Source organism: Staurois parvus, unplaced genomic scaffold (assembly GCF_062004578.1).
Source record: "Staurois parvus isolate SC_StPar_1 unplaced genomic scaffold, SC_StPar_1.0 ptg000086l, whole genome shotgun sequence".
In the NCBI taxonomy this organism is placed as follows: domain Eukaryota; kingdom Metazoa; phylum Chordata; class Amphibia; order Anura; family Ranidae; genus Staurois; species Staurois parvus.
In genome coordinates, this window is record NW_028317882.1 from 14652942 (window position 1) to 14679993 (window position 27052).

Genomic DNA, 27052 nt, shown 5'->3' on the forward strand with positions numbered 1-27052 from the left:
GGGTTAGGGACTGATGTGAATGTACAATATATATGTAAAGTGCTGCGTAAATTGACGGCGCTATATAAGTACCTGAAATAAATAAATAAATAATAAGGTCTCTCCCCTCCCTGCTAGTCCCCGGGTGCGGTGCTGGAGACAGGCAGGGAGGGAAGGAGGAGATAAACAGCGTAATGTTAAAAATATTAAACATTTTAAGTCGCCATAAAGCCCTTTTTGTTTTTAAAAGAGCCAGACATCCCTTAAAGCAGATTTAAATACGGTTTTGGTTAAAACAAAATTTTTTTTTTTTTTTTTTTTTTTTTTTCCTATCAGGACAAGTAGCTTGTCATGAGGGACAAGTAGATCGGGGTGCCAATTTAGTCTCTGGACAAGTAGTGTTTTAAAAAATTTCCACACCCCTGCAATGTGAGCACTGCTTCACCTAAGTTACAAACATTCACTTTGCAAATTAAACCTGTACTTTGCTTGGCAAACAGCTTTATTTTCTTTAATAAATCAACTGCAATGTATTGCTGTAGAGAAGAGTTGCTTTTCCTTTGTGAGGCAAACATAAACAGTATCTTTGCGTCCATCTTCAGATCTTACCATTCCGAGTCTCAAGTCTACAGCAAAATTCTAGATCTTCGACTGGATTCACACTTCAACGATTTCTAGCTTGAAGCTCCAGAAACGCTCAAACCTTAAACATCAGTTGCTCTCTTTGGTGCCTGTTTGTGCGATCAGGTGTGAACAAGAATCATAGAGAGCTATTGATTTTTTAAGTTTGAGCGCTTTTGGAGCTTTGAGCTACAAATCGCTCAAGTGTGAACCCAGCTTTAGCCAGATGGTGGTGCAATCTTTTTAAGCCCCAATACAGGAATGTTACAAAATCCACCATTGCAATGGGGTACTCCTGCACTGCAAGGGCTAAATGCTTGTTATGTTGAGGGGTGAAAATACGGGCTGTAATACTTCCACCCTATCTTGGCACCCTTCTCCTCTGCCTGAAGCTCCAATCTTTGAATGGCATCATCACATACAATGCAGGTACATGAGCTCTGTCTTTTTTGCTAAAGAGACTGGTGTGCGACTGGAGCCGGTCAGAGCTTAGAGCGCAGGCTGCAGGGGACTGGTAGCAGCATTGGAGGGACGCTACTTGAGTGAGACATTAAGGCAAGTATTTACACCTTATTTATGCACCCCTAGACATAATGGGCATTTAAAGTTGTCGTATACCTCAGACATGAAATATGAACAAAGTATATCCCTCTATAATTTGTATTGTCTCAATCCAGAGCACTAAGTGTAATTGCTCTCTGCTGCCTCTTTCCTCTGCTGTGTGCAGTCTCTTCTGGCATGTTTTCCTGATGCCAAGAGATAGAAAAGTAACAGGAGAGGGAGTGCCAGCACACAGCCTGTGATTGACAGTGTCAGCTCTGTTCCTGTGAGTTGTGTGAAGGGGGGGGGCTGTGCTTATTCCTTACCTCCAGTCAGCTCTCGGAGCTTCACTTCCTGAGATTTGCAGTATGTGACTTTAATTCCTTGTCCCATGCTTTCTGAAAGCTCAGACAAGCTGTATAACGTCTGTACTTTGAGTGGCTATAGAGAAGAGATGGCCACAGATTAACAGATAAAACTTATGTAGGAGGATGTGTTTCATCTCTGTGTCACATCTGAGGCCAGTCACTTCACTGGGTATAGGTAAGGGTTTACCACTTTAACCTTTACAGTATGGGGAGCCCCACTGCAAGAGTGTTTTGTTTTTTTGTTTTGTTTTTTTTTCTCCCTGGAGTTGGGTTTTAAATGGTTAGGGTTCCTACTTTGCAATATACATTATACATACCTACAGTCATGGCCGAAATTGTTGGCACCCTTGATATTTTTCCTGAAAATCAAGTATTTCACACAAAAAAGGTATTGCATTAACACATGTTTTGCTATACACATGTTTATTCCCTTTGTATGTATTGGAACAAATATAAAACAGAGGCAGAAAAGCAAATATGACATAATGTCACACAAAACCCCAAAAATGGGCTGGACAAAAGTATTGGCACCCTTAACTTAATATTTGGTTGCACACCCTTTGGAAAACATAACTGAAATCAGTCGCTTCCTATAACCATCAATAAGCTTCTGACACCTCTCACCCGGAATTTTGGACCACTCTTCCTTTGCAAACAGCTCCAGGTCTCTCTTATTGGAAGGACACCTTTTCCCAACAGCAATTTTAAGATCTCTCCACAGGTGTTCAATGGGATTTAGATCTGGGCTCATTGCTGGCCACTTCAGAACTCTCCAGCGCTTCTTTGCCATCCATTTCTGAGTGCTTTTTGACGTATGTTTGGGGTCATTGTCCTGCTGGAAGACCCAGGATCTTGGACGCAAACCCAGCTTTCTGACACTGGGCCCTACAGTGCGACCCAAAATCCTTTGGTAATCCTCAGATTTCATGATGCCTTGCACACAGTCAAGGCACCCAGTGCCAGAGGCAGCAAAACAACCCCAAAACATCATTGAACCTCCACCATATTTTACCGTAGGTACTGTGTTTTGTTCTTTGTAGGCCTCATTCCGTTTTCGGTAAACAGTAGAATGATGTGCTTTACCGAAAAGCTCTATCTTGGTCTCATCTGTCCACAAGACGTTTTCCCAGAAGGCTTTTGGCTTACTCAAGTACATTTTGGCAAACTGTAGTCTTGCTTTTTTATGTCTCTGTGTCAGCAGTGGGGTCCTCCTGGGTCTCCTGCCATAGCGTTTCATTTCATTTAAATGTCGACGGATAGTTCGCGCTGACACTGATGCTCCCTGAGCCTGCAGGACAGCTTGAATGTCTTTGGAACATGTTTGGGGCTGCTTATCCACCATCCGGACTATTCTGCGTTGCAATCTTTCATCAATTTTCCTCATCCGTCCACGACCAGGGAGATTAGCTACAGTGCCATGGGTTGCAAACTTCTTGATAATGTTGCGCACTGTGGACAAAGGCAAATCTAGTTCTCTGGAGATGGACTTGTAACCTTGAGATTGTTGATATTTTGCCACAATTTTGGTTCTCAGGTCCTCAGACAGTTCTCGTCTCCTCTTTCTGTTGTCCATGCTTAGTGTGGCACAGACAGACACACAATGCAAAGGTTAAGTGAACGTCTCTCCTTTTTATCTGCTTTCAGGTGTGATTTCTATATTGCCCACACCTGTTACTTGCCCCAGGTGAGTTTACAGGAGCATCACATGCTTGTAACATTCTTATTTATCCGCAGTTGTGAAAGGGTGCCAATACTTTTGTCCAGCCCATTTTTGGAGGTTTGTGTGACATTATGTCGAATTTGCTTTCTTTCCTCCCTTTTTTTGTTTTGTCCCAATACACACAAAGGGAATAAACATGTGTATAGCAAAACATGTGTTAATGCAATACGTTTCGTGAGAAATACATGATTTCCTGGAGAAATATCAAGGGTGCCAACAATTTCGGCCATGACTGTATATTATACATACGGGAAACCTTTACATTTATAATGTCAGGTTTCCCGACCAGAGACATTATAAATGTAAAGATTTTGTGTTCATGCTGTGTTTCCCCTCCCACAATCTAGGCCCTTCTGGAAATGATTTGGACATAAGGCTTTATGTATAAAAGACTAATGTGAAGGATGCAGCATCCTCTGATAACACTCCCTGGAAAAATGTTAGGATTTAAAAAATAAAGCTACAACAAGCTTAAAGCTACATTATTATGAACAAATATATAATTTGAAGTAATTCCTTATATTGTATGTGCCAATAGTAGCAGCTTGCAGTCCTAAATCCACATACTTTAGACTGGTTGCCCTTTTAAGTATCTGGGAGAAATACATAAAGATTTAATTAATGTGAGAAGAGGCAAGGCTGTCTACAGTTATTTTTATAAATGTAAGCCTTAAGATGCACAAAAATAAATAAATAAATAAATATATATATATATATATATATATATATATTCATATTCATTCATATTCTCATCTTGCATACCTTTTTAATAAACATATGCCTGCACCTTTTAGCCTCTAAGTGGTACTGGGCACTTGAGTCGTAATAAAATAGGTCAAATTTGGATGATCGATTCAATAATATTTATTTGTGTGATCTAGGCTTTTATGGTAATGTTTTGGAGCAGCTTTTCTCAACTAGGGTTCTGTGGAACCCTAGGATTCCTCCAGAGGTTGCTAGGGGTTCCTTGAGCAACATCTGCATCTCAAATGGGTAACTATGGACAGCAATAATATTTTTAGCTATCTACAAGGGGGAGGATCTTCCCAGTGACCACAAATATAAGGAACATTCTTCTCAGTGACTGTCATACTAATGTACCATTAGTAGTAGCAGTGGTTCCCTTAGACTGGAAAAAAATTGCAAGGTTCCTCCATGTTTAGAAGATAGGCTGTTTTAAAGGAATATGTATAAATTCATAAAAAGGTATGTTGATGGATTGTGTAAATGTATGCATACATACATGAGTTATTTCAGGGATGGAATGCAATTTAGTGTAGTATTATGAGCTTAGGAGAACACAGATCCAAAGAGTCCAGGGATGCTTTGTTAGAACTACACCTGCATCAGAAGACATCTTTAAAACCACAAGTCATGAAATTTGAACTAGCAGATGGGTGGGCATCTCAGTATAGCTCCTTGGGGACAGAATGACAAATAGTTTATATTGGAAGGATTGCTTCATTTGCCTAAGTAGATTAAAGGTGCTCTTCTGCTCAGTTTACAAAGCCTACACATCAGGATAAGGATCCTTCTTTCTTTAAGTGTTTTCTAAAGGCTGAAGTTTTTTACCTTCATGCATTCTCTCTGTACTCATTGGCTGAGACACAGCAGCATTAACCATTGGCTCCCACTGCTGTCCTTCACAGCCAGTGAGGTGGGAGGGATGCATAGACACACGGAGGCAGTTTGGGAGCGAGCCCACACAAGTGCCCCCAGAGCAAGCCACTTGTTATGCATGCTTGCTCAGCAGGGGGGATGAGCCAGGAACACCAGCAGGACACCTGAATAGGGGAGGCTCGGGGCTGATCAGTGGAAAACCATTGCACAGAACAGGTAAGTATGACATGTTGGTTAATTAAAAAAAAATCTGAAACTTTTAATGCACATCACAGGGGGTGTTCATATTTATGGTAGCGAGGGTTATACTGTCACCTTCAGGTGAATGGACACTGGCCAAATAAAGGCGTTTCCCTGCCCAGGCACAACCACTCCCAGCTTAGCTAAGCCTCTGTTTTGAGTTGGTGTCCTTAGATGATGGATGCATGTGTGAAGTCTCTGAAGATTCCTTTCTGGGGCATTTTTGAATGCAGTCTTTTATTACCTATTCTGTATATCGCTGCTGGAGTAAGGTAAGGGCATTGCCTAGACTGGTCTCCATCCTGGGTCCCAGGGGGGGCAGTAACTGAACCCTGCTGAGGAACATTGAGGGGGCCCTGTGGGCAGTGATCACAAAGTATTTCACTGACATGAAAACTGGGATTCTATGTAAAGGACAAACAAGGGGCAGGTCCTGGCTTGACCATTATGTTTCAGAAATCCATTGCTTTGCATTCCTTGGTAATGAGCCTTTGTGTCAAGCAGATCGTTCCGCCTGTGTGGCCACCTTTGTCTTAGTTGGACCTTAGTTTGGTGTTGTCTGGTGACTTCTCTGTTTGAAACTATCCGAGAGATTGCTTGTTGTTTCTTACACAAAAGGTTGTCTTTTTGATTGTCAGTACTTCAGCTCCTAGAGTCTTTGAGTTGTCCTTGCTCTTCTTTCCTGATTCTTCAGGATAAGGGTGAGGCCTATTTTTAATTTTGTTTACCAATGGTGGTTTTCTCATTCCACCTACATTCAGGGCGTTGTGTTTTGTGTCCTTTTTTTTATCCTAAACATGCCAAGGAGAAAATGTATCGTGCTTTGTATGCTGTTCAAGCAGTTTTGATTTATCAAAATAGTTTCAACAGTTTCGTCTCAACAGTCTCATTCACTGTTTGTCCTGTCTGCGGGTCCTCACAAGGGTCAGACAGCTTCTCGATCCACCATTTCTAGGTGAATTTGTCAGTTCATTTCTAAGGCCTATGATCTTGAGGGCAAGGTTTTTTCATTTCCAGTCAAGGCCCATTCCAGCAGGGGTGCCCGTGCTTCTGGGGCATTTTGGCATGAAGCCTCTGTTCAAGCTTGTAAGGCTGTCACCTGGTGTTCTCTTCACACGTTCACCAAGTTTCACCAGTTTGATGTTCAAACCTCTGCAGGTTCCCTGTTATGTTTTGGGTTGTAAGTACTTTACAGGACACAAGGATCCCTCCCCCATTTTGTCTTTTTGTTCCTCATCCCTTGCTACAAAACTGAGGCTTCACTCAGCTGGGAGGGATTATGCTATTTTCGGTCAGTGTCCATTCACCTGCAGGTGGCAGCAAAATCCAAATCATCTTGCAGACACCATGCTTTACTAAAACCGGAGAGTGCAAAATCTAGTGAAGTTGTGCATGGTAGCCAATTAGCTTCTAACTATTCAGCTTGTTCAATTTAAAAAACTGGAAGCTGATTGGTTTCTATACAGAGCTGCACAGATTTTGCACTCTCCAGTTTTAGTAAACCAACTCCCCTATGTCCAGGACCAAGAAAAGACTTTTATGGGCAAGCCAAAAATCCTGATTTTGAAAAAAGTCTGAGATTTGAAAGTAACAGGCACATAAAGATCCTTAAAAATGTGTAAAAACTTTATGAATTGAGCCTGTTGTATGTTAATGCTGAAGTTATTTTACTGAAGCAGTACAGTGATTGTAAAGAACTGTGATTTACATCCTAAATGCATCCTTCCATCCCTCCCTTTTTCAATAATTTTACTCAAACCTAAACTCCATTTTAATATTGACATCTGTTTTATTTTAAAAGCTCCAGAACAAACCTGTATAAAGATGAACCATGGATTCTCCAGCCTTCATCTTCTGTAAGTGGAGGAGCCGCTTCTGGCCTGCAAAGGTGAGTAGCAGGTTAAAGTGTAACACCTGTTTTGCTTTTTCTTCATGGATAAATTGTCTAATTCTTGCAGTAAAGTGATCAAGGAAATACATTTAATATGCTTTAGGGCTAGGTTCGCACTTGAGGGGTGTCAGAACTTTAGCTCTGAAAAAAATAATCAGTATATAATTTCTGAAAACAGACCGGGATCTGGAATTAAGGAGATTCCCTACTAATTTTCTTAAATCAAAAGATAACCAGAGTTATTTATTGGCGTTAATTTGAAGATTAATTATGTGCAAAACAATATATATTAATGATAAAAATGAGTGCAAAATGGTAATTTAAAATTGGCGATGATAAAAAATGAAATCAAAATAGCAGTTCAATTATCTAATTAAAAAAAAAAAAGTGGTTACAAATTCAAACCAGCAAAAATGTTAATGAAAACTGTCTTAACAAAAAAAAAAAATGCCGCATATGAAATGCTCAGTAACTCAGCAGAATATGACAAAGGATATGCAAATTGAAAACGTGATCTCTCCCTGCATCCAGAAATTCAAAGCGCAAAGTTTTCACTGCACATTAAATAATTTAGAATACCCTACGTAGGACTATCCAATAAGCCTAGAATCTGAGGTCAAGAACTAATTTCCACTAAGTTTAGCTATTTTGTGATTATATCACCAGCTTCGGGGATATTCCAAAGAGAATCCCCCCCCCCCCCAAGAGTTGAAATGAAGATAATTTATACTGCAGTTAAAATAATTTAAAAATCAACTCCGGTGCTAGCCATAACTTATCAGACTAAACAGTTTAGCTGGCAATATAAGGCGACCACAGGTTGCCTGCTGAAAAATGAAAGTTATACATTATCAATATAGATTCTTTGGTATCAGTGTTGTCTCCTGTCCTAACTTTTATCATAAAAAAAAAAAAAAAAAAAACCCTAGGCGGGCAAAGCTTATCTTGCCTAATTATGACATCAATCAAAAGTGTCCCTTTTTTCTTTACTAAATGATCCCAATTACCTAAAGGGGGGCACTATAAGTTTAAGAATACTTTTTGTTTTCCCTAACAACTCCTGTGCCATGTCAAGAGTTGACCTCTAACATTCAGCTTGTTAGAAGGCTATAAACTTAAGCGATAGTTGCTATTCTAACAGCACTGGTTAGATAAACTGGGACTAGTGTCACTTAAAAATAATGTATTGCCTAAGTGATTATGAAAAACAGTTCTATCTATACCTCTTACAAACATTCGCTGAGGTCACTTGTACTGAGATTTCTTAATTATCTAAATTCAGATGATAAATATGGATGTTGTAATATAATCTCACAAAAAATGTATAATGTTCAAAACATCCAAAATATGTACCAGTATGTTTTACTTGCTAAGACCAATACAAAAAAAAATTATATATATATATATATATATATATATATATATATATATCTGGATTATATAGAGAATCTCTGAATATAATAATATAAAAAACTAATTACCTAATTAGACAAGTGTTCACTTTATGCAATAAATCATCGTGAACAGTTGTCTTTTGTTAAGTCCGAGACATGGCCTCCTCAATTAATCTTGCAAATTGGTACCATGATCAGTCCTCATCTCCTGACTGCCTGGTACAACCAAGGGAGAATGTCACCAGCACACAGAGGATCACCGATATGGGTCCAAAAGTTTTAATGAACGATCACATAGTTACATCAAGTCAACGTTTCAGAGTCTCGCAGGACCCCTTCATCATGCATGTGACCATGTTCATTAAAACGCTTGGCCCCATATTGGTGATCCTCGTGCACTGGTGAAATTCTCCCTTGCTGATGGTCACGTGCCTGATGTTCTGCGAGACTCCTGAAACGTTGCCTTGCTGTAATTATGTGATCGTTCATTAAAACTTTTGGACCCAGATTGGTGATCCTCGTGTGCTGGTGACATTTTCCCTTGCTGATTCTGTTCGGTTCCAGCCGACGGTCGCTGCAGCACCCACTTATACACACAGCCATTTTTAACGCAGGAACGTGTACATTTGGATTGTACACTTGCTGTCTGGTACAACCATACCCCCCAAATTTACAACATGGGAAAGTATGCTGTAAGAAACTGAGAATGTCTGATGTTAAGAGTCCATAAACTTAGATTACTAATAGATTATAAGGAACAAAATGGCTTCCAGCATGCCCATGTTACATTATATAGAGATAAGTTCAGGCCTTACAGTTTTTCTGTGAGCACAGAATAGTTCCGACAGCTGGTTTGCAGCCCGCGTTTGCATGGGCATGGCAGTTCATTCATTTGAAAGGGCTACTGTGCCTGCTTTTTTTTCCTTCAAAAAAGGTACCTGCACCATTTTGCAGTAGCTGCCGGGGAAAGGGATTTCCCTACGGTTCCCGCACCCACAAACTGATTGCGGGTTTAGATGCATGGGGGTGCCATTAAGAATGAATGAATGGCAGCCCCATGCGTCTCTACGATTTGGCTGTGGGTGGTTGCAGGTGCGGGAACAGCTGCGACTCCTGCACCCACAAACACCCGCTTAAGTGTAAACCTAGCCTTACTAAACAAGCATATTTTGTTTACATACGGGGTACTAAAAATGTGCATAAACACATGCATGTGCTATCTATTTTTTCTTGGCATATAAATGTTGGCAACAGTCTGTATGCAATAGAGAAACCCGACGAAAATAAGTCTCTGGTCTTTTGTGCAAGTTTGTCCACGATTTACTTGGCTTGGTTCAGTTTATTCTTTTTTTCCACCAAAGGCATCTCACTGCCTCCTTCCATCTCCTGCCAGCATCATTTCTTATTTAACAAGTCCTTTTGACCTGGGTAAACAAGTTTCTTATTAAAATAAAGGAAGCCCAGCTACTGACTAAAAACAACAATGAAGTCTTCAAATTCAAAATATTTGCAGCAAAGAATATTAATTGTGCATTTCCGGAGAAATAATTTCTAGACCATTGGGTTATGTTCCACCCCTATGTGGACACTGGCAGATAGCAAATCTTGACTCAGCCCTGCATAACCGCTCTCACTCCTTTTACTCGCTTCCTGCTGCTGAACCTTTGTGCTCTGGAGAAGCAACATTTTCTGAATCTGTCCTTACAGACTTCCATTCCTAGGGATTGTGCCTGGACCCTTGAGAGAAGAACAGGAATGGTCTGTAAGCTGCTGCATACAATGGACTCCATGGATTGTGCTCACCCTGGCAGACAGCTACATTACATGAGTTAGCTGATAGGGTCCTTTACAGGTTCAGAACCATAGTTTGCTGCAGCATAGACCAGTTCCTGAAGACCCTGCAGGCTGTGCCTGACCTCAGAGAGCTGTTTGCATATCTGCAACAATTTCCATGTAAGTATATTGCCTCTATTTAGGGTCCTTGATGCTGAGTTTTTATCCTTGGACTGTAGGAAGCTGGGGCACAGTTTGAGGGTTCCCCCTTCTGTGCCTGGAAGCAGAGGTGTGCCTTGGTACTGTATCTAGTGGGGCAATAAGTGCTGCCCAACTAATGGCAGGAGAGGGCCTCTGGTGTTAGTCCTGCATGCTCATGCAGGTGCAGCCCGCCCATCTGCAACCACAGCCATGTCTGTGTAGTAGTACAAACTTGGTGCCCTTTTCTACCTGGGACACGCTGCATGCAACCTTTTCAGCTCTGCATTGTACTGCATGGGACACATCAGACCTCGGGATGTAAGATAGCATGAGACTCTTAAGGCCACCCCTCCTCTCAGTAAATGGTACTATGAGTAGAGCACCCTTTTTCGGCCCATCTCAGATGCTGATCAGCATCCTGGAACTCTGCTTGCTTTTCACCGCAGTTATTAAGGTGGTCCTAGAAGTCTGGCCAGAGCTCACTCTGTATTGGGCAGAACTTCACTTTCAGGTGTGGAAAGCTGGCAAGTGAACTTCTTTAACAGTCAATGTGTGTATCGTGGGGATTGGTCCCTCCATCCAAAGGTATTTCAGTCACTGTCTCTGGTGGAGAATGCCTGGCGTAGATCTGCTGGTACCCAGATTCAGCCACAATCTGGATAGGTTTGTGTCCAAGACCAGGGATCCTTGTGCCTTCATGGTGGATGCGCTTCTAATTCTATTTTTCACCTCTCAAATTCCTACCGCATCTGATTTGGAGGATAGAGAGGGCATACCAGTGATTCTTATTGCACCAAACTCACCCAAGAGCACGATATTCAGACCTAGTCACACTCCTGGCAGACTCTTCATGGGCCCTCCCCAATCGTCTAGACCGTCTTTCTTAAGGAGCCATGGTGTATCCTGCTTTATGGCTGTTGAAACCCAAGTCCCAAAGAATAGGAGGTTTCCGAATCCGTGATCCGCACCTTACTGAAGACCAGAAAGCTTTCGCCACACATGGAATGCCTACTTAGGTTGATGCAAATAGAAGCTTAAACCCAGAATAGACTTGACCCTGAGCACAATTAAGGGTGTCTGAACTCGCAGCCGTATCCTGTAAAGAAATACTTTTTGTACGTCACAAGGATAAGTTTCATTTGTAACCTCAAACCTCCTTTTTTTTTTTTTTTTTTTTTTTTTTTTTCCCCCCCCAAGTTGGTTTTGGCATTTCACTTAAATCAAAACCTAGTGTTGTCTTCCTTTTTGTCTGGCTCCTAAGCCTTCTAAGGAGATTGCTCCCCATTGTCTTGAGGTTAGGGATGTGTGAGTTTATCTCGCAGCCACGTCCCTGATTTGTCAGTCTGTCTGTGTTGCCTGTGGTCTCCTGGGATCCACTATTGCCAGGTGGATTTGACGAATCATTACTCAAGATGTGCAAACTATAGAGGAATGATCCTCCTATTGGTGCTTCCTGGGCCTTTCAGCATCAGAGCTTGGTTCCCAGGTCCTTGGGGTTGCCACCTGGCCTTCTATGTATACATTTGACAAGTTGTCAGGCCTTGGACAGAGTCCTCCTGGCAACCATTTAGGGTTTTTTGACTGTTTTGTCCTATTTTTTTCTTGTTGGACATATTGGCCATTGTTTGCTTTTTCCTGCCCCTCCAAGGGATTGCTTTTAGGTGTCTAAGTGGTCTAAGAATTAACTAGTTGTGTGATATCATGCAAGGCTGTGAATGGACCTGTTATGCAGGATTATTATTTGTAATACTTGGAAAGACTTGTGTGCTATGAGGTTCGACTGGGTTTTTTTTTTTTTTTTTAATCTTTTGACATTTTTTGATCAAATTGTATTACATGATACAGCACAAGTACTTTTTATGTTTAGCCTGCAACAAAAATAATACTTTTTCGAATGATCTCCTAAGAAATGGATATCTGAATGCTAATACTTACAAAACCAAAGCCTTTAAAGCATGACATGTTCTGACAATCTCCCACTCTGCAAGCAAAAAAAGTGTTGGTTTTGGAGTTCCACTTTAACAATGTCCATAATGTGTGGCGCATACCTCCCAAAATGAAATAAATAAAATTTATTATTTTAAAGCTTGAAATACAGCCATTTTTTTGTGGCACACAGGATAAACTGAGCTTTTAAATGTGATAATTTCTTCTGATTTATTATCCAGTGCATTTTACATATTAGGAAGTGATTGTTCATGTATTTTGTGTTTGTCATGTTTCTGGTATGTAAAGGTGTGCTTTTTTTTTTTTGTATTTTTTTTTTTATTTTTTTTTTTTTGCTCCTTTATGATTAAGGTTTTAACTAAATTCAAGCAACCTTTATCCAAGAACTGCAAATTACAAGTAGAAATATTTGAAGAGCATGAACAGTTAAGTATATTTTCCAACAGTTTCTAACCGTTTTATCACAGTTTCAAGCTTAACTCTCCTTTTCAACTTTAATCAGCCAATGGCTCCAAAGAGGGTGGTGATAAACTTATAACCATTTTTAACAATTACTGTGGTTTTTTTTTTTTTTTTTTTTTGTGCTGTTTTTGGCTTCTGCTCTGTACAGCCCTGGTCAGGTGTTTTGCGAATGACACAAATATTATTTTCACATAGTCTGCTGCTTCAGTGTTATTATGGTATACTGAAGTATAATTACAAGCATTTCATAAGTTTTTAAGTTTCAAAGGCTTTTATTGACAATTACATTTAAGTTTATGCAAAGAGTCAATATTTGCAGTGTTGACCCCTTTTTTTCAAGACTTTTACAGTTAACCCTGGTATGCTGGTCCACATCCTGACTGATGGCAGCCCAATAGTGCCTAATCAATGCATGGAATTTGTCAGCGTTTTTTTTTTTTTTCTCTTTTGAAGACTGACCATAAGTTCTCAATGGGTTTAACTGTTCTTGGATGGTTGGGAGTAGTTGCTCTGAGGATGTTTTTGTACCGTTTTTGTACCATTTTTGAGTGAGCCCATTCCCTTGGCTGGGAAGCAACCCTACACATGAATGGTCTTGGGATGCTTTACTGTTTGGCATGACACAGGTCTGATGGTAGCACTCACCTTTTTCTTCTCCGGACAAGGTTTTTTACGGATGCCCCAAACAATCGGAAATGGGAGTCATCAGGGAAGATGACTTTCCCCCAGTCCTCAACAGTCCAATCCCTGTACCTTTTGCAGATTATCGGTCTTTCCCTGTTTTCCTGGAGAGAAGTGGCTTCTTTGCTGCCCTTCTTCACACCAGGCCATCCTCCAAAAGTCTTTGCCTCACTGTGCATGCAGATGCACTCAAACCTTCCTGCTGCCATTCCTGAGCAAATTCTGCACTGGAGGTGCCCTGATGCCACAGCTGAATCAACTTTAGGAGACAGTCCTGGCGCTTGCTGGACCCTGAAGCCACCTTCACAACAATTGAACCTCTCTCCTTGAAGTTCTTGATGATCCGACAAAGGATTGATTTATGTGCAGTCTTAGCAGCAGTATTTTTGCCCATGAATCCCTTTTTGTGCAAAGCAATGATGACTTTCCTTGCAGATAAATTAATTTGTGTCATTCTCAAAACCTTTGGCCAGGGCTGTAAACACAGCTGGCCTACACCTATCTAGAGTTATCATATATAATTTAACATTGCATCCCTGCTAAAGGAAGGAATTTCCAAATTTTTTAGGAAGCTGTTTGAATATTTCCATTAGCACAGTTTTACCTAGAATTTGTTTTTCTCTGTCATCCATTAAGGGACACAGAAATTCATACACAGTCAGGACACTGCCAAACAGAAATAGTTGTAAGCCAGCCCCTGTATGACCCCCTTCTCTATCCAGCATGCTTCAGTTTCTTGATGTCTTTTAGGTGCCTTTTTCTCAGCTACTCTAGCCTTCTATCTTCATGGTATTTTTTCCTCAGTGTCTTCAGTCAAGGTTGTCACATTGTTGCTCAAGCTGGTTTTTACATAGCAGCCACTCTGATTGCCGTGTCCTCAGAAATTGCTTTGAATGCCTGGGCACCCTGGAGAATTGTGGGGGTAGGCTATAATTTGATGTTTGGGCAGTAGGCTCTGGATTATGGCACCTGTCAAGACCTTTTGTGTAGTGTTAGCTGCAGATACCATTCTGGTTCCAGAGCTGTGCCACAGTCTCCAGTGTTGACTTCTTTGAAAACTGTGAGTTAGGGCTCATTCACACTGGTTAACGGAGGGCAGGAAAAACAGGCAGTGGAGATGCGGTTTTACGGCCCCCTGCTGACCCACTGAGATTCTAACATTACAGCCTGTACACATGCTGTGGTCATGGTGCTTTGCAGCATGGCCGGTTCAAATTTGGGCTGCAGAATTAACAGCAGCACCATATGTCAGACTCGTCTATTAAGATCAAAGGTGCCACACCTCAACTGCGAGGCAAACATTTGGCTTGTAGTTGTGGTGCAATCCATTTTGGCGAGTGGTGCCCAATGAATGTCGGCCTGCTGCTGCTATACAGCCCTCTGAAAAGCAATCCACTGTGGACTGTTTTTACACAAGGCCCTGAAAGCAGACCCCTGAAAGCCCTAAGGTTAGCTGAACTAAAATAGGATCTGTTTACTGTTTGGTGCCTTTCAAATTTCCTGCCACCGCCGGTTTCACTGCAGTATGGGTTAAAGCTGAGGTACAGAGTGCTGACATCATTGCTAGATTAAGTGCTTCACACTCTTTTCTATCATTCAGCCTAGAGAAAGCACCCTCCCACCCTTATCAACGGTGGGGTTGTTAGTACTTGCAGCCTTGCCTCACATTGGGCCTTGTTGCTTTCCACTATGTGGTCCAACATGTCTCAGACATCCAGAGGATAGTTTTGCTGCAGCAGGTGACCTTAGCCTATACTCCCCAAGGGGATCTGGAGGCATTTACCCATATCCTCGGATGGAACCGGCTCCTGTAATCTAGAACCTGGGGCCCCTATTATTGTCCTCATCTGGGTCATCTTCAGCTCCATCGTGTGGGCCCACATGGACCTCCATTTCCACCTTTTGAGCTTTCTGTCTGTTAGGGTTCAACTATTGGAGCAGTCTGCTCTCAGAGGCTCTTAAGTGCACTCTGGCGTAATCTCTGGCATCTCTGACCTTTCTGGAACTCTAACTTAAACTGTGTCCAAGATCCTTGTTACTATCAGGTTCAGAGTCCCTGCAGTCATCTCCTGGAGAAGCTGTTTTTAGTGTGACCTGCAGATGACTCTGATTTACAAGGTGTATCTCTAATCTTGTTGATGCAGTGTGCAATGGTCTCCACATTGATTTGGTAAAGGTTCAACATTTGAGTGCCCCTCTTCATGTTAGGAGGGAAATTATCTATCACAATGTGGCCCTGTACTATCTTGGAGCCTAAGTCCAGAAACCTTTGTGACCTTCTATGGCTGAGCTGAAGCCTTTCGAGGAAGTCCCCTTAGATTCCTTCCTCTGTCCTATTGCCAACGAGAGACCTGTTCTTATTCGTGTGATTACCCCTCACTCCATGGCTGAGGATTCTGCCTTGATTTGGGGATAGGTTGGATGAGTCTTAATCTTGGAATCATATAAAGGGTAAGTGGTTATAGACAGATTGCAGTGTTGTCCCCAGGCTATTTGGTTGGAAGGAGTCCTGCTCTCATCCTTTTTTCTATTGTTCTTGTGAACCAATCTAGGTTACAGTGCACCCGCCACCCTGCCTACCCTTTCTGCAGGTGGCACGCTCAGCCTATCCTTGCTTTGCACAATTGGTGGTCTGATCAGGCAACCTCTTTCCTCATCATGGAACTTCCTTTCCCAGAGGTCCAACAGTGTGAACTGCTAGGCTTAGCCGCCTTCTGTTGACTGGCTGGTTGTCTTTTTTTTTTTTTTTTTTTAACTTGTTTATCATCCAAACTTCCTCCTGCAGACTTGTTTTTCAATTTTCACTTGTTCACACCCCATTTTGGGTAGTATTTTGTTTGTTTGTTTTTTTTACACATGTTTTTGTGGATTGTTGTTTTGCCCTCCAACCTCTTGCTAGTTGAGGCCCATTATTTTCTCAGGTAGTAGCTTACCCTGTTGAGGTGATTCTCTGTACTAGTCTACAGAACCAGGTTGATTATCTGTGCCCTCTCCTTGATTGTGGCAGCTCCCCTGCCGTGAAGGGCTTCACCTCCTCTAGCTGTGATTTAGAAATTGGTCATTCTGATACTTCTGTAATATGGATGGGTTCCAAATTTTGTTTGGGCCTGGCAGTAGCTTTTACTCACCTCTCAGTTGGACTGCTTTTGTACATCTAGCTGCTTCTGAATTCCCGTGTCCCTCAGTGGGCGATGAAGAAAACGTTTTATGTTAAAGGATAAGTTCACCTTTTAGACAAAAATAATAAATGCACGTTTTTTGTTTTTTTTTCTACAGGAGTCTGGAAAGCATTGCACCAGCGATCAGTAGATTGCTAATACCATGCAGGTCTCCTGCAGACCTGTCAGAATATCTGCTTGCTGTACGAGTTGTACAAGCAAGCAGATATTCTGACAGGAAGCTTCAATGAACTACCACGGTGCTGTAGTTCATTGAAAACTGCAAGCTGACAGCCGAAGTCATGAATGAATGATGCGACAGTGCAGGCGGAGCCCCGCGCGGCCGCGGTGTTTTAAAATTTGACAGTATGGGGAGAAGTCGCAGCGGGCGGCAGCTGCGACTATGGGAGCATGTTACATGTTCCACCCTAAACGGGTAGAACATATAATATGTTCCCAAAGCTGAGCTTATCCTTTAAGTAGAAAACTCATATTTAGTCTGTTGAGTAGCGCAGGGTCTTCCCTCTGTGTTTGATTGGTCCTGTGTATTTCTTGCTTACAAGAAGAGCGGTTCTACAGGGACTGGATTTCATTTGTTTGCCAGTGTCTCAGCTGGCAGTATAACCTGGCTGTTTCTGGATTCCTGTGTCCCTTCAATGGATTTTAAGATAAGAATTTACAGTAAGTGCAAAAATATACCTCACAGGGTAACTTAACCACTTGCCGCCTTCCCACAGTAGATTAACTTCGCATAGGTGGCACAGGCAGGCAGGACAGTGTACCTGTACGTTGTTGCCGGTCTTCTGGGTTCCGGGAGCATGCAGTTTGTCAGCAGGTCCTAGCCAATGCTTTTGGCCATGAATCTGCTGATTGGCTGTAGCCAATCACAGCACAGCTCTGTCTCTTATTTACAAACACAGACACAGGTTCTGGCTGGTTCTTCCCTCACCTGAGCTCTTTATGTTCAGGGAGATAAGAAATTAGGACCTGTGTGAGTAGAAACAGCACATTTACACTTGCATCCATTTATTGGATACATTTAACCCTTTGAGCCACGTAACCCTTTGATTGCACTATCACCAGTGAACAATATTTATTCACTGATCACTGTATTAGTGTCTCAGATGGCGTCAGTCAGTTAGCGTCCCTTCCAGCCAGGGTCAGCTAGTGCCAGATTGGCCGCCACGCTATCACAGTCGCACTATGTTGCTGAACACCGTCATTACTAGTATGGTGTCTGGATGGATAGAGTCTCCAATAGCATAGTGTCCCCAAAAATGCAGGATCAGCTAATTACGCCTGAAGGGTGGTCTTTGGATTTTGGGCCTAGCTCCTGTACGTGGCTACGCTGCCAAAATGTTTCTCACATTTGGTTTCTCCATACTCTGGAGAAGTAGCAGAATGTGTTTTGGGGTGTAATTCCATGTATACCCATGGCATGTGTGACAAATATCTCATTAAAGTGACAACCTTGTGTTTAAAAAAAAAAAAAAAAAATTCATTCAAAAACTTGTGGAAAAAATAAATAAAATCTTCCAAAGGCTCATCATGCCTCTCAGCAAGTACCTTGGGGTGTCTGCTTTCTTTTGGGCTGGGGATGTTTTTACTATCCTGGCATTTCAGGGCCTCCAAAACTGTGGCAGGTAGTCAGGAAATCAAATGAGGAAATTATGCTCTTTGAAAGCATGAAGGTGGTCATTGGATTTTGGGCCCCTGTACATGACTAAGCTGCCAAAAAGTCTGTCACATGTATACCTATATTCAGGAGAAGTAGCAGAATCTGTTTTTGGGGTGTAGTTCAACATATACCAATGGCGCGTGAAAAAATCTAAAGTGCCAACTTTGTGAAAAGCAAAAAGAACTTTTTTTTTTTTTTTTTTTTTTGTCATTTTCCAAAAACCTAAGTAAAATTTTTGTTTCTTCCTTGGACTCAACATGCAAATACCTTAGGGAGCCTACTTTCCAAAGGGGGGGATTGGGTAATGTTTGTACTGTCCTGGCATCTTAGCACCTCAAGAAATGTGATGGGCAGTCAGGAAGTAAAAACTGTGTAAATTCCAGCATATATACCATAGTTTGTAGACGCTATACCTTTTCACACAAACTGATTAATATACATTTTAACCACATCAATACTGGGCACTTTTACCCCCTTCCTGCCCAGGCCACTTTGCAGGTTTCAGCGCTCTCACACTTTGAATGACAATTGCGAGGTCATACAACATTGTACCCAAACTAAAATGTTATAATTTTGTTCACACAACTAGAGCTTTCTTTTGGTGGTATTTAATCACCACTGGGGGTTTTATTTTTTACTAAATGAACAAAAAAAGACCGAAAATTAGAAACAAAAACGTGTTTTTTTTGTTTTTTGTTTTTTTGGGGGTTTTTTTGTTATAAAAGTTTGCAAATAATTGTTCATAAATTTAGGCCAAGATGTATTCTGCTACATTTCTTTGGTGAAAATAACCCAAATCAGTGTTTATTATTTAGTCTGTAGGAAAGTTATAGAGTTCACAAGCTATGGTATATATCTGAAAATTGATCAATCCTGAAGTACTGAGGGCCAATCTATTTTCTTGATGCCCAAAAATGTCAGAACAGTACAGATATCCCCCAAATGACCCCTTGTTGCAAAGTAGACAGTCCAACGTATTTCATAAGAGGCATGGTGAGTTTTTTTGTTTTTTGTTTTTTTTGAAGTTGTAATTTTTTTGTCATTTTACGGAACATGAAGAAATTAAAAACAAATTTCATAATTTTTTTTTTGTGTGTATTAACATACTGTCACCAGTGCAGTACAGCATCCTCTTATAGCTGGTGTGGCGGTGATCAGGGACAATGACTGGTGACTGTGAAAAAAATAATTGCTAATTTTTTAAAAAATGTTTTTTTTTAAGATATTCTATTTATTTTTTTTCATTTTACACTATGACCAAAGTAGTACAATGTTACCATAGTAACATTGTACTACTTTAGGGAAGTGATCAGTATAATTTTTTTTTTTTTTTTTTACACAATTTGATTGCTTATAGCAAAGAATTTCTTTACTATATGAAATCAATTTCATTCAGCTTTTTTTTTTGTGATTAGTTGTGATTGGCCACAGCTAATCACATGACACAGATGGGCTGTGACTGGCCCAGCCTGTGCATGTGATCACTGTGACCATTTACAGCTAGACACACTTGTATACAATGGATAGAATGAAAGGAAGCCGTTCATTGTATACACCTGCCATGTGACCTACTGTGATTGGTCTCAGCAGGTCACATGGTACTGGCAACGGGGCCGGTACACAGATATGTCATCGGCCGTGTCCGAGGTACACGGCCGGTGACAGATCTCGCCACAACGCTTTTTTTTTTTTTTTTTCTTTTTAGAAAATTAAAAAAAAAAGTGATCAAATACTCCCAAAAAGATCTATTTGTGTGAAAAAATAAAATTATATAAATTTCATGTGGGACAGTGTTGCATGACAGTTGACAGTTAAAGTAGCATTTTGCTGAATAGCAACAAAAAAATGCACTGGTCAGGAAGAGATTAAAACCTTCCAGAGCCAAGTGGTTAACGGGTATGTCCACTTTTTCAAAAAAACTGCAGCTAATGCATACTTTAAGGCTACTTTCACACACAAGCGTTTTTACTGCGCTTTGAGTACTTTTAAAGGACATGTGACTTAAAAACTGCACCAAAAACGCTTCTCAGAGGCGGCTTTCAGGCGTTTTCCATTGGGGCTGCTTTTTTTTTTTTTTTTTTTTTTTTTTTTTAAACTACCCAAACATGCCCCAAAGATGCAGGGGTTTTTACACCACACCACAAGTGCAATGCCTCAGTGTGAAAACATACATAGATATACATTCATATAAATAGGGAAGTGTTTTTCTTGAGCTTTTCAGGTGCTTTTTGTTAACGCAAAAATGCTTCAAAAACACCTCACTGTGAGAGTAGCCTAAATTTGTTACATGTCCCAACTCACATAGCCATTAAAAAAATTACAACTTACCTTTTTTTAACCCTTTCTGTGCCATGTTAGACCACGGGTGTCAAACTGGTGTGCCTCTGGCTGTTGCCAAACTACAAGTCCCATGAGGCATTGCAAGTTTGACAGTTACAAGCATGACTCCAAAAGGCAGAGGCATGATGGGACTTGTAGTTTCGCAACAGCTGGAGGGCCACCAGTTTGACACCCCTGATGTAAACAGATATTTTCTCATCAGTTGTACTAGATTTGAAAACTTTTGGGACAGATCATGTTGAGCTGGCAGAGAAATACTTGCAGTCACCCATTATACCTTCTCCTCAAAACATTGAAAAAGTAGGAAATATTTAAAAAAAACTAATTTTAGTTTTGCTTTGTGAATAGGAATACATAACAAATGTATAGTGGGATTTTCTCAAATTTTACTGCAAAAGTGGATATACACTTTGATAATGAAGATTTTAAAATGTGTTTATTCAAATTTTTATTTTTTTTTCCCCCCTCCACAGGGTATTTGTAAAGTACAACGAAACGAAACCTTTTCTGATGGTTGAGCTACAGAAAATTAGTGAAGATCTAGGTGACGTTTTTTGCATTTTACAAAATTTCAAACTAAGCTACCAATTGCCAGATAACTTTTGGCTTGTCAGTCCAGTTAGGCTTCTTCTACATTCATCATGATTGGTGTGGCAATAGTGCAAACTATATATATATTTTTTCCTTTCTAGTATTATACAATTTATTAGAAGTGGGGTGTGGAGGCCTAGGTTATGGCTTAGTTTTGGTCTTCTGATGTATTTCTGCTGTTTTTGAAGTGCATAAAACTGTACAATAAATTTTATTAAATTTTGAAATTTGAGTAAGCACGTGTTAAACCTTTTGTCAAGTTTTTGTCCCCTCTTGGTAGATTCACCCCTCTATTTGCCATGGTGATCAGTGTCATTGACATTGGAATTGAAAGGAAATGTAAAATGAGTTTTTATCAGAGCAAGAAGTAATAGAAAAATCCTCAAATGTGAAACACCTGTTCTTGTGACAATTCGACGTCTAAGAAGGTCCCTTACTGAAAAAATATCATTCTTGGACACGTATTGTTTGGTGCTTTTCTTGGTGCAACTGAACAGCTGATCTAGCTGTGGCCCGCCTCCTTTTGCAGAAATCAATAACTAAGACTGTGACTTGAGGCTGCAGAGATGATTAGTTCTAAATTCAATCTAATCCCAACCCCCGTGGATAAAAACAGTTAACCGAGATAACTTAAAGAATCCGTCAGTAAAATGTGTCAGATGCTGTGGATGACATTAGCCTTAGAGCGGTTGTGTGGTTTTTTTTTTTTATTTTATTAATTTAAAATAATAAACAGGGTATACTTAACTGCTGTCTGAAATAATATTGCACAGAGCAGCCCAGAACCTCCTTTTCTCTGGTCCCCTGTTGGCACTCTTGGCTGCCTTTTTTTTATCCTCCTCTTCTCTGTGTGCCGCCAAAAGAAGCAGCTTCCTATGCACACCTGCAGGCTCGCTCCCGAGCTGGGCTGTGTACATCAATTAACACAGTGCAGTTCGGCCCCACCCCTACTTCCTCCTCACAGGATTTGATTGGGACAGCAGTGGGAGTGAATTTTGCTGTCAGAGACTGTGATGAGAGAGCGAGACCAACACCCTCTGCAGATGGGCACAGCGCTGGCTCGTGATAGGTTCTCATCCATGTAAACCTGAGTTGATCTGATTGTAATGGTACCCAATTCACCTTTTTTAATTTTTTTTTTTCTTGTATGCTTTGCCAGGCCTTTACCACATAGATAAAACAAGACATTTTCTTTCACTTTTGTAGGCTGAATGATCTGTTAATATTTACCATTTTTTTATGAGTTTCTAAGAATATGATTATTTTCCTGCAGACAGATCTAAGAATCTCAAAGTTACTGTTGAGGAACTAAAGTACCGAAGTGCACTCAGCACAGCAATGAACATCATGAAACATGAGAGGGGTAATGAATGCACTTCTTCAAGAAAAAAACTTATGGAGAAAGAAACTTCAGATTCTACCATGGTAGATGAAGGCAGCACAACACTCAAAAGGGGGAGATGCTTAAGAACAAGTAAACGTTCTGTGTGCTCCAAGACATCAAACAAGTCCAAAGTTCATAAACCCACCCAGATAACAGACACAGATGTTAGAAGAAAAAGAAAAAGGGTGGAAGACACAAACACAGAAAAAGGCAGTAGGAAAAAGACCGCACCCAAAATGTTGCCCCTTAACAGCAGTACCACAGAAGAGCAGAAGTCTGAAAAAGGCAAGAATAGAAAGGCCAGGCTTAAGAGCCATCTTTCCACTGCAAAGAAGATACAGAATGTCATGTCAACTGATCCAGGTAAAAAGGCCACAGGGAAAGGAAATCCGCATCCCAAATGCCTTGTTTCACAGCATTCAAAAAAAGACAATGTACAGGTGCCCATCACTATACAGGAGTTCAGATCTGATACAGAAGAAGAAGATTCCCACAGAAAGAGCAAATACAACCAGCTCCCTTTGCCAGAGTTCAGCTTCACTGAGTCAGGTAATACAAAATGAATGCACCATCACTGGCATAATCTGGACTGATTAACCTAGAACATAAAGTCTTGTTGTAATGATATGTATTAAAGTGGCTGTAAACCTCAGACATGAAATATGAACAAAGCATATCCCTCTATAGTGTGTACTTGTCTCAATTAAGAGCACTAAGTGTTCTTTCTATCTGCTTGTTCATTCCTCCTATCAGCATGAATCACTATTGACAAGCTTTTCTGTCGCCAAAAGAAAAATAGTGACGGAAGGAGGGACCTCCAGTAGATTGACAAGGGTAGGGATGTGTGTATTTTTTACTACTCCAGTCAACCTTACTGAGCTCTGCAGTGTGTAATTTCAGCTCTCCACCCCTTTTTTTCCTGAACTCTCATACAAGCTTTATACATTCAGCACTTTGAATGGACGCAGAGAAGAGAAGACTGTAGCTAGTCCAACCAATGTTGAAGGGTTTGTGTATCACCTGAGGCCAGTCATTTTACTGTTTTATATGCAAGGGTTTACAACCACTTTAACTATTTCTTATCAGAGAATAACAAAGTAAAGTCAGGTGCCTTTGGATTCACCAAAACTTTATACTATGAGGGCCTGCACAATCTGGTGGATTTTTTTTTTTAAATATCTGTACAGTATATTGCCTAAAAATAGTTCTTTGGTAGATCTAAAGGTAATTTGTATCATTGGGTTAACATGTACAGTCTACACAAGACAGAGCTCTAAATTTTTTATAATAGATGTGACTGTCATATCATGGTAGGTAATAATCAGTGATCTGCCTTTGTCTTTGTTCTTTAAGTGACCATGAGACTGCAATACTTAATAGGAGTGTTGGTTTATATAAAGTGGGTAACAACTAATTGAAGCTATATATATTTGGAGGGCACTTGATAAAGAGAACTAAAAAATTAAACTTTTAGTTTGTTTTTGTAACTTTCTTCCTATTTGACCAAGGAATAAACCTGGGAGTGGATTGAGAGAACGTACTTTAAAATGTATCCCTGACTCTCAGTAAAAATGTGCAGTCCTTCTATACAAAGCAGACATAGCATGTTAACCTCCCTGGCAGTATTCCCGAGTGTAGCTCGGGGTAAAGTTTCAGCACCACAAGCAGTAACCCCGAGCTACACTTGGGAATGCCTTACGGCGCTGCTCCGGGATCCCTTCTGCACTTGCCTTGTCCTGCGCTCCCGTGATGTCCCCCCTGCAGTGTCCCCGGCAATATCCTCCGGCCGATTCCGGCATCCGTTTTCTGGGTTCCGTTCCCTGCGACGTCAGGATGTACAGGGGACGGAACTGGCGGGAAATTTAAAAATGTGAAAAAGTGACATTCGCTAAAATCACATAGTAAAACATTACTGTATCAAACCATTTCACATACATTTTATCCCTAGTGCTTTGTCCTGTGCCCTGCCTACATTTTTACTGTTCTTTCTGCCTGGAAACTGAGAAACGTCCATGGTGTCCAAAAAGCATCCCTTTAGGTCAAAAGCGGTTTTAGACCAGCTAGAGAACAGTGGTAGTAAATTAGAACCACTTGCAGAATTGAATGATGATTCCTGGGGAAATTAGTTATCAGATTTTACGACTTTGCTCAGTGATGTGCGAACTTGGCGCTCTATTTCAAATTTCAGTGTTTTTAGTTTGATTATATTATTGAATTAAATTTATTTTTTTTTTATGATTATTTAATAAATTATAATTTATGATTTTATGATTTAGTTTTTCAAATTTTAACATACCCGGATGTTTACTAGACTTTTGTTCGGACAGATTTCAGTGAGTTATTCCTGAGAATTACAGGCCTACAATACAGGCCTACAAATAAAGAATTACAGGCCTACAATAAATACATATTTCCATGCAAAAAAATGTACCGCTTTGAGCACAGAAATACTGACATCAGACCGCTGGGGAAGGTTACTGTGTCTGTATGCCAGTAGGCTATGAAAGGAGTGCTACTTTCAGCTTTTAACCAGAGTTGAAAATATAGTAGAGTTGAGTATTTTTGAAGGACAGAAATTGAACAGCAATGAGTAAAATAAGCTTTATTGTTCTGGACTAGCACAAACACCTCCTCTAAAGAGTATGATTGCGATTAAGACCATATTTGTGTGAAACATGTCAAAAGAGTTCACTGTGGTGGCACTGTCTTGTATTGATCTGTATGACTTTATTTTAGAAGCTGGAACAAGCTCTGGTTTCGACACAAGGCAAAGAGGTGAGCCAGCTTGGAAGCGCTGGACAGTGTTAAGATGGGAATACACGATTAGAAAATCGACCGATCAATCATGCGACGACCGAGAGGCATTTGTTGCCCGAAATCGTGGCCCGCATTAATCGTGGCCCACATTAACCTAATTAAAAAAAAATTGTTCGGGCAATACGAAGTGTTGACATCTTCCATACAAGTGGAAGTGATGCAGGGTGCGTGTGACCTTGTAGCCACACCCTTCCGGCCAGAACGAGCGATATACTGGATTTTTCGTTCGTGTTTACGAAGATTCCTTGGAGATAAACATCCGGGTCATCTTCTGTTTCTGCTCATGCATGATTGCGCTTGATTTTTTTCGTACGACTGTCATACCACCACATAGAAAATCGGTCGTTCGTATGCGAAACAACAGTTTTTCACTGTTGTTCAACTGGATTTTTTTGTTCACAATATCGTTATCGGTTAAAACATCCTGCTCATCAATGAAAAGAAAATCGTTCGATCAGTGGCTCCGTGAAATTTTTTTGTACGATTTTTCTTATCGTTTGTATGGGGCATAACATAGCTATTATCCTGTACATGCTCTTTTTTGGGCACTGTGGTTTTGTATGTGATTATTAACTTGTCTGATAAGCTGGGTTTATTATGACCACCCTTAAAGAAATAATCATTATCATTTATAAATCATTGTGGAACTGCAGGGGACCTAGTGCATGGAGCACTTGGTCCCATTCTGACCCGTGCTTTGATTGCTAAGCTAGCATTGTCAACGGCTTGCCATCATTCACAAAAGCACAGGCCCACAACACAAGCGGAAAACGTCTGGATGCACACACTGCAACTAGATGCCCTTGTGTGCAAAGGGCCTTATAAGTACACCTCTGAAGAAGTGCGTACAACAATATTGGTGTGGGCTTTTAGTGCTATGTAGCTTTATGGGAGAGCAGAAGTGTCCACATACAGTACATATAGGATCCAGCTCTGTGAAAATGAAAAGGAGGTCTGCACTAGTGCTGTGCAGGAAAAAAAAAAGTACTTTTAATAATGCAGCCATCGATCAGTGCTCTGTGCACCTAGTCCCCTGGGGGACGCCAATGAGAATTTAAAAACTAAACTGATAGTACTTCTTATTCTACTATGTTTAAACGGTCAGATAATTTATAGGACTTTTTATATACCTTTTCATCATGATATAATGGCACTGGCTGCTTTTTCAATGGTGGTGTTCGATTTTCTGGCTATCTGATACAAGTATCCTTTGTTTGAGTTCCCGTTCACTAATGGTGTTCCATGCAACTTATTTTATGTTACTGCCTATTGATGCTGCACTATGAGCCAAATTATCTGTGTGTTGGATTGTAAATCTCACTGGTGGCATGGATACTAGTGACATGGAGGTGTGTGTGTGTGTGTCTTGGCATGTAGATCTCACTGGTATGGATAATGGGGAGTGAGCTGTGTGTGCTGGATTGTAGATCTCACTGGTGACATGGATAATGTGGAGTGACCAGTGTGTGCTGGAGTGTAGATCTCACTGGTGACATGGATAATGGGAAGTGAGCAGTGTGTGCTGGAGTGTAGATCTCACTGGTGGCATGGATAATGGGGAGTGAGCAGTTTGTGCTGGAGTGTAGATCTCACTGGTGACATGGATAATGGGGAGTGAGCGGTGTGTGTGCTGGAGTGTAGATTTCA

General features: G+C 40.8%; 1 protein-coding gene across 13 annotated transcripts in view; it reads left to right on the forward strand.

Moving 5' to 3' along the window:
- The window catches only part of LOC149468552 (PWWP domain-containing DNA repair factor 3A-like), a 108926-nt gene that overhangs the window by 19503 nt on the left and 62371 nt on the right, over window positions 1–27052 (forward strand). For 4 of the 13 annotated variants that reach the window (XM_089670096.1, XM_089670100.1, XM_089670097.1 and 1 more), the window contains 3 exons: window positions 6890–6976; window positions 21087–21157; window positions 22478–23137. In XM_089670096.1, coding sequence (XP_089526222.1) covers window positions 6890–6976; window positions 21087–21157; window positions 22478–23137 — 818 coding nt within the window. Of the gene's footprint in view, window positions 1–6889; window positions 6977–12645; window positions 12720–21086; window positions 21158–22477; window positions 23138–27052 lie in introns of those variants that run through there. The other 9 variants (XM_089670098.1, XM_089670101.1, XM_089670099.1 and 6 more) reach the window with 5 other exon arrangements.